This window comes from Staurois parvus, unplaced genomic scaffold (genome assembly GCF_062004578.1).
Source record: "Staurois parvus isolate SC_StPar_1 unplaced genomic scaffold, SC_StPar_1.0 ptg001325l, whole genome shotgun sequence".
NCBI lineage: Eukaryota > Metazoa > Chordata > Amphibia > Anura > Ranidae > Staurois > Staurois parvus.
In genome coordinates, this window is record NW_028319121.1 from 58081 (window position 1) to 71546 (window position 13466).

General features: G+C 37.4%; 1 protein-coding gene across 1 annotated transcript in view; it reads left to right on the forward strand.

The window, feature by feature from the left end:
• Positions 1 to 1775: 1775 nt before the first annotated feature.
• The window catches only part of LOC149436987 (homeobox protein EMX1), a 101878-nt gene continuing 90187 nt past the window's right edge, over positions 1776 to 13466 (forward strand). Inside the window, exon 1 of the mRNA XM_089661197.1 lies at positions 1776 to 2290. Within this exon, the coding sequence (XP_089517323.1) occupies positions 1948 to 2290 (343 nt within the window). The 5' untranslated portion in view covers positions 1776 to 1947. The remainder of the gene's footprint in view (positions 2291 to 13466) is intronic.

Below are 13466 nucleotides of genomic sequence, written 5' to 3' on the forward strand. Positions count from 1 at the left end.
AACTCTACTAATTACTGGACACTAACCCCTGCCAAGCAGCCAGCCAGCCTGACAATGGATGCCACTGCAACAGAGCCCTGCACCCCAACCTACACTGACTGAGTGCAGCTCTACACATTGAGCCCTGCACCCCAACCTACTCTGACTGAGCCCCACTCTACACTCTGAGCCCTGCACCCCAACCTACTCTGACTGAGCCCCACTCTACACTCTGAGCCCTGCACCCCAACCTACTCTGACTGAGCCCCACTCTACACTCTGAGCCCTGTACCCCAACCTACTCTGACTGAGCCGCAGCTCTACACATTGAGCCCTGCACCCCAACATACTCTGACTGAGCCCCACTCTACACCCTGAGCCATGCACCCCAACCTACTCTGACTGAGCCCCACTCTACACATTGAGCCATGCACCCCAACCTGCTCTGACTGAGCCCCACTCTACACATTGAGCCATGCACCCCAACCTGCTCTGACTGAGCCCCACTCTACACATTGAGCCCTGCACCCCAACCTGCTCTGACTGAGCCCCACTCTACACCCTGAGCCCTGCACCCCAACCTGCTCTGACTGAGCCCCACTCTACACAATGAGCCCTACACCCCAACCTACTCTGACTGAGCCACACTCTACACCCTGCACCCCACCTATTCTGACTGAGCCCCACTCTACACATTGAGCCCTGCACCCCAACCTACTCTGACTGAGCCACACTCTACACATTGAGCCCTGCACCCCACTCTGCACGGACTGAACACCCCACTCTACACTGAGCACTACACTTCACACTGTCTGCACTCCATTGTACACTGCCTGAACCCCTCTCTATACTCTGCACTGCACCCCACTCTCAACTGTCTGCACTCAATTGTACACCGCACTCCACTTTGCATTCACTGCACTCCACGGTACACTGGGCACTGCGCCCCACTCTACACTGACTGCACCCCACTGTATTCTGCCTGAACCTCACTCTTCATAGACTGCACCCCCTTCTACACTGAGCACTAAAAGCACACCACTTTATTCTGAGTACTGACTGCACCCCGCTCTACACTAATCACTGAGTGCACCCCACTATGGGCTGAACGTTGACCGCACCCCACTGTACACTGACTGCACCCCTCTCTACACAGTCCTCTGACCGCACCCCACCGTACACTGACTGCACCCCTCTCTACACTGACCGCACCCCACCGTACACTGACTGCACCCCTCTCTACACTGACCGCACCCCACCGTACACTGACTGCACCCCTCTCTACACTGACCGCACCCCACCGTACACTGACCGCACCCCCCTACACATCTGGTTCTGTAGGGGTCCCAGCGGACCCTATTGTCGCCCCCCTCCCATCACACTGCGTTATAATAGAACTCCTTCTATGACTCTCAGTGAAGGGCAGAGCGGAAACTTCAAGAGCCTGGACCCCCCCTCCCCTCCCCCCAATCAGTTTAGCTCCTCACATCTTCCCTTATAATAAATATCATAATGAAACAGAACTACCCCCAGACCCCCACCCCCACCCTTCCTAGGTACACTGGGGAGGGGGATATAGTATCAGGGTAAGTACAGAGCAGAAGCAGGATAGGGGGTCAGATCACGTGACTGGGGGGCCCCTCTTGCAGCACATGGTATGAGCACCACGTCCCTCCTGCAAAGGGTTAATGAAGAGGGGAGGCTGGGCCCCCCAGGTCATGCATAATTCATGAGGTGGGCGGGGCAGCAGTCACCCAGACGCCTTGCAGCCCTCCTCTGCCTCTCAGATCTGTTGGTAGTGTTCAGGTAAAGGGGCAGCCAGAGAGCAGGCGAGAATCTGGTGACTCCCCCTCCCCATCCAGGAGGATCCCCAGGTGCATGGAGCAGGGAGCCAGAGCTGAGCCTTAGCCCTTGTTCCAGGGGGGGGGCAGAGGACAGGAGAAGGCCAGTGTGCCCAGCAGCAGCACCATGTTCCAGCCAGCAGGCAAGCGCTGCTTCACCATTGAGTCCTTAGTGGCCAAGGACACCCAGCAACACCTGAGCCCAGAGGAGCCCCTCCGACCCACCGCCCTGCCCTACCCCACCTCCACCACCGAAGCCTTTGTCACTGGCTTCCCCAACCCAGCCGGCAGGACCCTCTACCCCAACCCTGAACTGGTCTTCCCGGAGGCTGTCAGCCACCCTTCCCTGACTGTGCACCCCCACCAGCATCTACAGCACCCCCACTCCTTCTTCGGAGCCCAGCACAGGGACCCCCTCAACTTTTACCCCTGGGTGCTGAGGAACAGGTTCTTCGGGCACAGGTTCCAAGGTAAGACCAACTGCCACTGAGCATGGATTGTCTGCAACTGGCACTGCCTCAGCTGTGTGTGTGCCCCCCATAATGGACGACTTTCACCCCGACACTCAGCCCACCGGCACCCTGCCTGGGCTAAGTACTCATGGGACCTCTAGAAAATGTCTCATTTATGTAGATGGGTTCACAATTTCTCTATAGTGGCCAACAAACTCTATTATATACTTCTAGAATGACCAGAACCGACCACATGTATGTTATATGTTCTTCTATAAAGATTATAATGACCCACATAGTCCATTATATACCGCTAGAATGACCAGAACCGACCACATGTATGTTATATGTTCTTCTATAAAGATTATAATGACCCACCTAGTCCATTATATACCGCTAGAATGACCAGAACCGACCACATGTATGTTATATGTTCTTCTATAAAGATTATAATGACCCACATAGTCCATTATATACCGCTAGAATGACCAGAACCGACCACATGTATGTTATATGTTCTTCTATAAAGATTATAATGACCCACATAGTCCATTATATACCTCTAGAATGACCAGAACCGACCACATGTATGTTATATGTTCTTCTATAAAGATTATAATGACCCACATAGTCCATTATATACCTCTAGAATGACCAGAACCGACCACATGTATGTTATATGTTCTTCTATAAAGATTATAATGACCCACATAGTCCATTATATACCTCTAGAATGACCAGAACCGACCACATGTATGTTATATGTTCTTCTATAAAGATTATAATGACTCACATAGTCCATTATATACTTCTAGAATGACCAGAACCGACCACATTTATGTCACATTTTCTTCTATAAAGATTATAATGACCCACATAGTCCATTATATACCGCTAGAATGACCAGAACCGACCACATTTATGTCACATTTTCTTCTATAGAGCTTATCATGACCCACATAGTCCATTATATACTTTTAGAATGACCAGAACCGACCACATTTATGTTATATGTTCTTCTATAAATATTATAATGACCTATATAGTCCTTTATATACTGCTAGAATGACCAGAACCTGACACAATTTCCTCTATAGAGTTTATAGTGACCCATATAGTCCAATTTATATTACTCGAATGACCAGGACCGACCACATTTATGTCACATTTTCTTCTATAGAGCTTATAATGACCCACATATTCCATTATATTCTTCTAGAATGACCAGAACCGAACACATTTATGTTATATTTTCTATTATATAACGTATATTGACCTATATAGTCCTTTATATACTGCTAGAATGACCAGAACCTGACACGTTTCTGTGATATTTTCTATTATAGCGCTTAAAGTGACCCATATAGTATTTATATACTTCTAGAATGTCCAGAACCGACCACATTTTCCTTTATAGAATTTATAGTGACGCACATAGTCCATTATATACTTCTAGAATTACCCGAACCTGACACATTTATGTTATATGTTCTTCTTTAGAGATTATAATGACCCATATAGTCATTTATATACTGCTAGATTGACCAGAACCAGACACATTTTCTTCTATAGAGTTTAAAGGGACCCATAAACTCCATTATATTCAGCTTGAATGACCAGAACCGATCACATTTATGTCACATTTTCTTCTATAGAGTTTATAGTGACCCACATAGTCAATGTTAATACTGCTAGAATGACCAGAACCGACCACATATATGTCACATTTTCTTCTATAGAGCTTATAATGACCCACATAGTCCATTATATACTTCTAGAATGACCCGAACCTGCACATATATGTTATATGTACTTCTATAGAGCTTATAATAACCCAATAGTACTTTATATACTTCTGGAATGACCAGAACCTGACACATTTATGTTATATGTTCTTCTTTAGAGCTTATAGTGACCCACATAGTCCGTTATATACTGCTAGAATTACCAGAACCTGACACATTTATGTTATATGTTCTTCTTAAGAGCTTATAGTGACCCATATAGTCCATTATATACTGCTAGAATTACCAGAACCTGACACATTTATGTTATATGTTCTTCTTTAGAGCTTATAGTGACCCACATAGTCCATTATATACTTCTGGAATGACCCGAACCGACCACATTTATGTTACATGTTCTTCTATAGAGCTTATTACGACCCAAATAGTCCATTATATACTGCTAGAATTAACAGAACCTGACACATTTTCTTCTATAGAGTTTATAGTGACCCAGAAACTCCATTATATTCTGCTAGAATGACCAGAACCTGACACATTTCTGTTATATTTTCTGTTATAGAGCTTATAGTGACCCATTTAGTCCATTATTTCCTGCTGGAATTACCAGAACCTGATACGTTTTCTTTTATAGAGTTTACAGTGACCCGCAATCTCCATTACATTTTGGTAGAATGACCAGAACCTGACACATCTATGTTATATTTTCTATCATAGGGCTTATAGTGACCCATATAGTCCGTTATATACTGCTAGAATAATCAGAACCGACCACGTTTATATTTTCTCCAAGACATATTGGAGAGACTCACAGACTATTGTCTACATTATTATCTGATACTTCTATCACAGCGACCACATTTATGTAGATATAGTTATATTTTCTCCTATACAACTGATAGTGACCCACAAATTCAGCCTTTCTGATTCAGGGTCCCTCCAGAGGTTTCTAGAGGTTTCCCTGAAAAGCGAACCTTGGTAGATTGATCTCCTGCCTACTGACTACCAAAGTAAGGGGACAATTTTCACCCTTTCTATTCTGGCCATTATTGCTCACTTCATTATTCTTTGTATTTGAAACATTGAGCAACCTGCTGACACACTAATGTATCCTGAAATGTAGGTCTGATAATTGTGGGCTTCCTGAAACTATATTGTGGGGTCCTCCATGGCAAAAAGATTGAGAACCTATACTGGCATAATGTTGTATACTGCTATAATGAGCAGAACCTGCTACATGTATGTACATATATGTCCTGTTATACAGCTTAGAGACCTTAAACTATACCAGCCCTTCTCAACCGCATGAGGTTTGTAGAGGATTCTTTGAGGGGAGGACATTGGGCAGATTGACCCCCTGCCTACTGACCACCAATGTGGGGGACACCACAGCTTTCCACTGTTTCATTTCTGGACTTTATTATTTGTTTAATTCTATGATTATTTAGGAAGTACATTCTTTATTCTTTTTATTTAAAACTATATTCAACCTACTGATCACACTGATGTATCATGAGATGTAAGTCTAAAAATGTTAATTGGGGGAGGGAACCGGAAAACTATTTCAAGAGTTCCTCCATGGTAAAAAAAAAAAAAGAAAGTGGGGGGTTAAGAGAGTGTACTAAATACTGCTATAATTACCAGAATCTGTCATATTTATGTACATATATTTTTCCTCCTGTGACCCACAGACTATTTTATATACCAGCTTTTCCCAACCAGGGTTACTCCACAGATTGCTAGGGGTTCCTTGAGAAGAAGACATTGGTAGGTGGATCTCCTGCCTACTGACCGCCAATGTAAGGGGACAATACAATTGTCCCTCATTATTTTCTGGTCTTTATTATTCATTTTATGATAAAGGAGCCCCATTTTTTTTTATCTAAGGCTCTGACCAACCTACTAATCACACTGATGCACCGTGTGCAGTAGGTCCGATCATTTTAGTGGGGATCCCTGAGACCTGGAAACTTTTTTAGGGTTCCTCCATGGTAAAAAGAGGCTGAACCTCTGCTATACCTACAAGAACCTGCTACTTGTGTATATATATATATATATATATATATATATATATATATATATATATTCCACCTACAGCTTAGAGAGGCCCCCAGACTTATTGTGTGCATTATGTGCTGATACTTCTATGAAAGCTGCCACATTTCTGCAGTTCTAGTTATATTTCTGCTTTACAGCTGATAGTGACCCACAAACTCCATTATGGACTGGAATATCTACTGGAAGCTGCCACATTTATGTAGATATATTTCCTCCTGTACATTGTAGAGAGGCCCACAAACTCCCTATTGTCTAAATTATATACTGATACCTCCTCTATCAAAGCAAGATTGTATTTACATAGGTTTAGGATTTCCCTTATACAGATTAAAGTCTCATATCAACTTAATGTTTCTATTATATACTATGATAGTAGAATCTGCCAACATTTATGTCGTATTTGTTATCAATCACAGCTCATGGTAACCCACAAATCACTCTGCCTTCCTTATATACAGATATATGTACTATAAGCTGCCAGATTCATGTACATAGGTTTATGTTTTGTCCTATATGATTTATATGGAATACTATGTCTATATTATATACTTAGTAGAATCTAACACATGTATGGAGTTGTTATCATTCGGAGCCTATGGGTACTCACAAACCACTCTGATTATATATACTGATATATTTACTGTAAGCAGTCAGACTCATGTAGATAGTTTTATGTTTTGTCCTATATGATTTATAGTCTCATGTGGAATACTGTGTCTTTATAGTAGAACCTGCCAAATTAATGTGGTTATTTGTTATCAATCACAGCTCATGGTAACCCACAAACCACTCTGATTATATACTGATTTATTACTTACTATAAACTGTCAGATTCATGTAGATAGTTTTACGTTTTGTCCTATATAGTTTATAGTCTTATGTCTATTTTCTGCACTATTATATATAATAGAATCTGCTAAACTGTCGGATTCATGTAGATAGTTTTACGTTTTCTCCTATATGGTTTATAGTCTTGTGTCTATTTTCTGCACTATTATATATTATAGAATCTTCCAAACTGTAGTTATTGTTTTTTTATCATATACATCTTATGTGACCTACAAACTACCTCTCCTTCATTATATACTGGTTTTTACACAAGTAGTCAGATTTATATATATATATATATATATATATATATATATATATATATATATATATATTTATTTATTAATTTCTCCAATGCAGATTCGACCTACAAACTACAACACACAATGATATAATTTCTACTAGCTGTGCACGATGTTATGTAGTTATTGTTTATGATATACAGCTAGCAAACTATTGCTATACTGCTATAATTACTACACACCGCCAACTTCATGTAAACATTTCTATATGTTCTCCAGAACAGCTGATAATAATAATCCACAAATTACAATAATTACCAGAAGCTGCTAGATTTATGCTTTCTGTTATACAGCTTATAGAGACCCACAGCCTGCTCACTACATGCATTATATATTGCTATAATTACTAAGAAAAATCTGCCAAATGTGTACAGATATATTTTTATTTCTTCATCTATACAGATGATACATTATTATATGTACTGAAAGCTGAAACATTCACGTAGATATACTTTCTCACATATAGCGTATAGTGAATCTTTATTATGCATATACGGTATAATGGAAGCTGACATATGTGGATGGATTTGTTTTTTTTCTCGCATACAACTCTCACTTCCCCACAGTCTGCTCAGCCCTGATGATTCCTATGTACAGCTATTATGTCTATAATCTGCATCCCTGATCTATAATCCGCAGCCCTGATCTATTCCTATATCTACCAGAACACATACACCACTTTTTATAGCCTCTACAGAAATGTATATAGAAATATATACATCTGTATGCACTATTATCTGCTGCATTGTTGAACTCCGGTGCTCAGCATAGACTGCACCAGCAGAACTGGTATATCAATTCATCTGATACATATAAAACACATATATATATATATATATATATATACACACATATATATATATATATATACACACACACATATGTGTGTGTGTATGTATATATATATATTTTATATATATATATATATATATATATATATATTCATAATATGTTGTTAAATGTATATATATTCATAATAATATATTGTAAAAAAATATATAAATAGATCGATATTGATATCTCAATTCATCTGATACATATAAAACATATATATATATATATATATATATATATGTGTGTGTGTGTGTATGTATGTATATATATATATATATTTATTTATTTTTTTATATATGTATATATATATATACACACACACACACAGAGATATGCGTGTGTATGTATATATATATATATATATATATATATATATATATATATATATATATATATGTTCATAATATAATGTTAAATGTATATATATATTCATAATAATATATTGTAAAAAAATATATAAATATATAGATAGATCGATATTGATATCTCAATTCATCTGATACTTATAAAACATATATATTACATATATATTCATTATATATATATATATATATATATATATATATATAAAGAGAGAAAGAGATATTTTTTATATAGATATATATATATTTCAGGATGAACAATGTAACAATGTATAGATGTATGTAAGTTCACAAAGGCTTTTCAGCAGATTTAACAAGACATTAGATAGATAGATAGATAGATAGATAGATAGATAGATAGATAGATAGATAGATAGAGTACATATAATATTATATTGTTAAATCTGCTGAAAAGTCTTTGTAAACTTTATCCTGAAATTGTATCTGTTAGAACTCACAATAAATTAGATTGACACACACTGCCCGATACGTATCCTGTATGTCTATGGGTCGTATTTATAAAGCAGTCAATCTGACATTCACCAAACATTCAATGCAGGTGAATCTTCCTGATCCATTTGTTTTAGATGGCAATGATGATTGATTCACTACCAGCAAATGCTTGGTGAAAGTGCTAATTACTACTTTATAAATATGCGTAGTTAATTATTTATATGAGATGCACTGTATCATATATATTTATGTATCTATTTCTGTGATATGCAGTGTCTCAGCCTGTATCTGTGTATATTTCTTCTATGATATATAGGGATTCGCTGTGGTATATATATAACAGTGATTTAGACTGTATCCCATATCTGTATACGTTGTGATATGCAGAGATTCACTGTGGTATATATATAAACCATTTTTTAAATATATATATATATATATATATATATATATATATATATATATATATATATATCCTGCTATATAGAAGGACTTCCACAGTCTGATAACCATGTTCTAGCGATATACAGTATGCTACATAAGTAGTCATAGTTATATTCACACTGTTATTATCATCACATTGCTTATATATGTATATATCCATTATATACTGCTCTGTCTCCTAGAACATGACAGAACTCTATATACACTTTGTGTACTCTTGCTATGGTGTTCCATTTAATAATGGTCACCGGTACCAACAATCTCTGTGTTCATTTATTGCTACATGTACATGAGGAAGAGATGTACTTGTATTCTATGGGGAGACACGGATGGGAGCCTTCAAAACCCCCCTCTTCTCTTCTGTCCTAGTCTAGGAAGGTGAATTGATAGCCCCTAAGAATGGTTTTCCTTTTACCAGTGGCTGCTCATCAGATCCTTCATAATGGATATGTCTCAGATCCCTGTGTCCTCCTTACCTGTACCTCCCATGGCTTCCTTCCTAATCAGGGGGGCTTTCCCAGGGAACCAGAGAGAGGAATAATAGAGAGAACTTCCTAATGACATAAGTGCTCACCTATGTATATATACAGATCTATTTACTGCAGCGATATAGACTATTTCTGCATGCTCCATGGAATCATTACACATTCATAGAGTGGAACAGGATGGGCATGTCTGCATACATATCCCCCTGTACTTACATATTGCCATGTCCACTATCCTACTCACTATTATATACTATATACACTGTACACTATACACGGTACATGCAGTATATTGTACACTTACCATTACATACAGTATATTGTACTCTTACCATTGCATGCTATAAACTGTAAATATATCATTATATGCTGTATATTGTACACTGACCATTATATACTGCTTACCACATGCTCACCAATATCCATTATATACTGTAAACTTACCATTATATATTGTGTACTGTTCACTTAGTATTACATACTATACATTGTACACTCACCATTATATACTATATACTGTATATTCACTATTACATACTATATACTGTTCACTCATAATTATATATTGTACATTCATCATTATATAATGTATATGCATACTCACCATTACATATTATATCTTGTAAACTCACTATTTCATACTATATACTCACTATTATGTATTGTATACTGTACACTCACTATTACATGCTGTATATTGTACACTCACCATTATATACTGTATACTTTACACTCACTATTTCATACTATATACTGTTCACTCACAATTATATATTGCATATTGTACCCTCATCATTATATAATGCATATGCATTCTCACCATTATATACTGTACACTCACTATTACATACTATATACTCACTATTATGTATTGTATACTGTACACTCACTATTACATACTGTAAATTATACACTCACCATTATATATTGTACACTGTGAATTCACCATTACATATTGTGTACTATGCACTCTCTATTACTTACTGTATATTGTACACTCACCATTATATATTGTATACTGTACACTCACCATTATATATTGTATACTGTACACTCACCATTATATATTGTATACTGTACACTCATCATTATATGCTATACACTCACCATTACATACTGTAAAATCTCTATTACATATTATATACTGTATGCTCACTATTATATATTGTATTCTGTACACTCACTATTACATACTGTGTATTGTACACTCACCATTATATATTGTATTCTGTACACTCACTATTATATACTGTGTGTTGTACACTCACCATTATATACTATATACATTACACTCACTATGACAATCTATATACTGTTCACTCACAATTATATATTGTATATTGTACACTCATCATTATATAATGTATATGCATACTCACCATTATATACTGTACACTCACTATTACACACTATATACTCACTATTATGCATTGTATACTGTACACTCACTATTACATACTGTATGTTATACACTCACCATCATATCTTGTAAACTGTACACTTACTATTACATACTATATACTGCACACTGACATACTATATACTGGTCACTCACCATTATATATTGTACACTCGCCACTACTTACTATATACTGTACACTCATCATTACAACCTGTATATTGTACACCCACTATTGTATACTGTACTTTGCATACTCACTATTACTTGCTATATAGTGTACATGTACTATTATATACTGCATGCTGTGCACTCCCCATTACATCCTGTATATTGTACACTTACCATGACATACTGCTCTACCTCTATTTCTACAGACTGTATAATCAAATATACTACTCGAGTCACAGTCCATGGTGCAGAGATTCATTTATATACTCTAGAGAGTATACAGCAAATCAAAATATATATGCTACTATACTCTACTGTAGCATACTATACTATACTATACTGTACTGTATATTCGACTTTTTTTTAAAAACTAAAGTACTATAAAATATTAAAAGCATGTTAGATGTATAGGGTGAGAGAAAGGGGGGGGGGGGGTACCCGCATTTACTTATACTTACTGTTTGTTGGTATGTCTGTTAGAATATTTGACATAGATATACATCCTCTATATGCATCATACATGTATACATGAATATTCTATATACTCAGACCCTCTTCTGCACACAGCACATACACCTATCACCAGTACATCCACCCTGCAGGATATACAACACAGACAGCTACAGCCTACATATGAACTTCCACATACTTACTATACAGGTGGATGTCATCTGTCATGTGTATTTCCAGGGACACCTCACTGACACCATGCCCTGCCTCTGCGGACCAGTCATGTCTGCCAGGGCAATCATCCCTTGTTTAGTACACAAGAAATCAGAAGTTTAAATGCTGCTCTGCCAGGCATACAAGTTTATAGATTATTTCTAGGTGAAGGCTGTCAGTCTGAAATTCCAGTAGGATTTCTAAGAGCAACAGTTTTCCAGAACTATGGCTCCGGTACACTCACTACAAGCTCTGCAATTCTTTCTGTTATCAATCAGTCTATACACACTATAGACGTCTCCAGTACTGTGCAAATCCAAGTCCAAAAACAAACAAACAACAAAACAAAAAAAACTAACAAACTGGCAAACATGTTTATTGATAAAAAAAACAAAAACAAGAAAACATTGCAAAACTACAACACAAAGTGCTACATTCAATGAACTAGCAGCTATATATATATATAAAAAAAAGAAAAACGATGCACATATTCAACACATTTAAATGAATGGGTATATTTACCTACTGAAAGGTCATTCAAATATTGTTCTACAAACCCTATTAAATACAATACCTATTGATTATACTAATAACGGCAGTAATACAGACAGGTATGGTGTGAGAAAAAGAAGGAGAAAGAGAGAGAGAGAGAGAGAGGGGGGGGGGGAGGGAGAGGGAGAGGGAGAGAAAGAAAGAAATAAATAAAGAAAGAAAGAAAGAAAGAAAGAAAGAAAGAAAAAAAGAAAGAGAAAGGAAAGAAAGGCAAAAGGAAAGGAAAGAGAAAGGGAAAGGGAAAAGGAAAGAGAAAGGAAAGGAAAGAAAAGAAAGAAAGAAAAGAAAGAAAGAAAGAAAGAAAGAAAGAAAGAAAGAAAGAAAGAAGGAAAGAAAGAAGGAAAGAAAAAGAAAGGAAAGAAAGGCAAAAGGAAAAGAAAGAGAAAGGGGGAAGGAAAGGGAAAAGGAAAGAAAAGAAAGAAAGAAAGAAAGAAAGAAAGAAAGAAAGAAAGAAAGAAAGAAAGAGAGAATGAGAAAGAAAGAAAGAAAGAAAGAAAAGAAAAGAAACGGAAATAAAGGAAGGAAGAAGAAAAAGAAAGGAAAGAAAGATAGGAAAGGAAAAAGAAAGATCGGCAGTATTTTCTGTAACAACACACTGCTATTACATAGCAAATACATAAATAAATGCATAAGTGGTGAATCCAGAATGAATGACCCCACTAAGGTCCATTGTCCCACCACACGACTCTGGCTAGGTTGTGCCTCCTCCTCTTGTAGTTGATGGGTCTCCTCTCCCAGTGATAAATCTGTGCGTTATGTTTGCGACAAAAACTGTCTGCCTTCAAATGTTTCGCCGAGAACTAACGTGCGCTGTGCTTACTCTTTTATTTTTGTTTTTTTTTGTTTTGTATTGTATCAACGAGGAATTGTCTGGTTATTTACACATAATGGCAAAAAC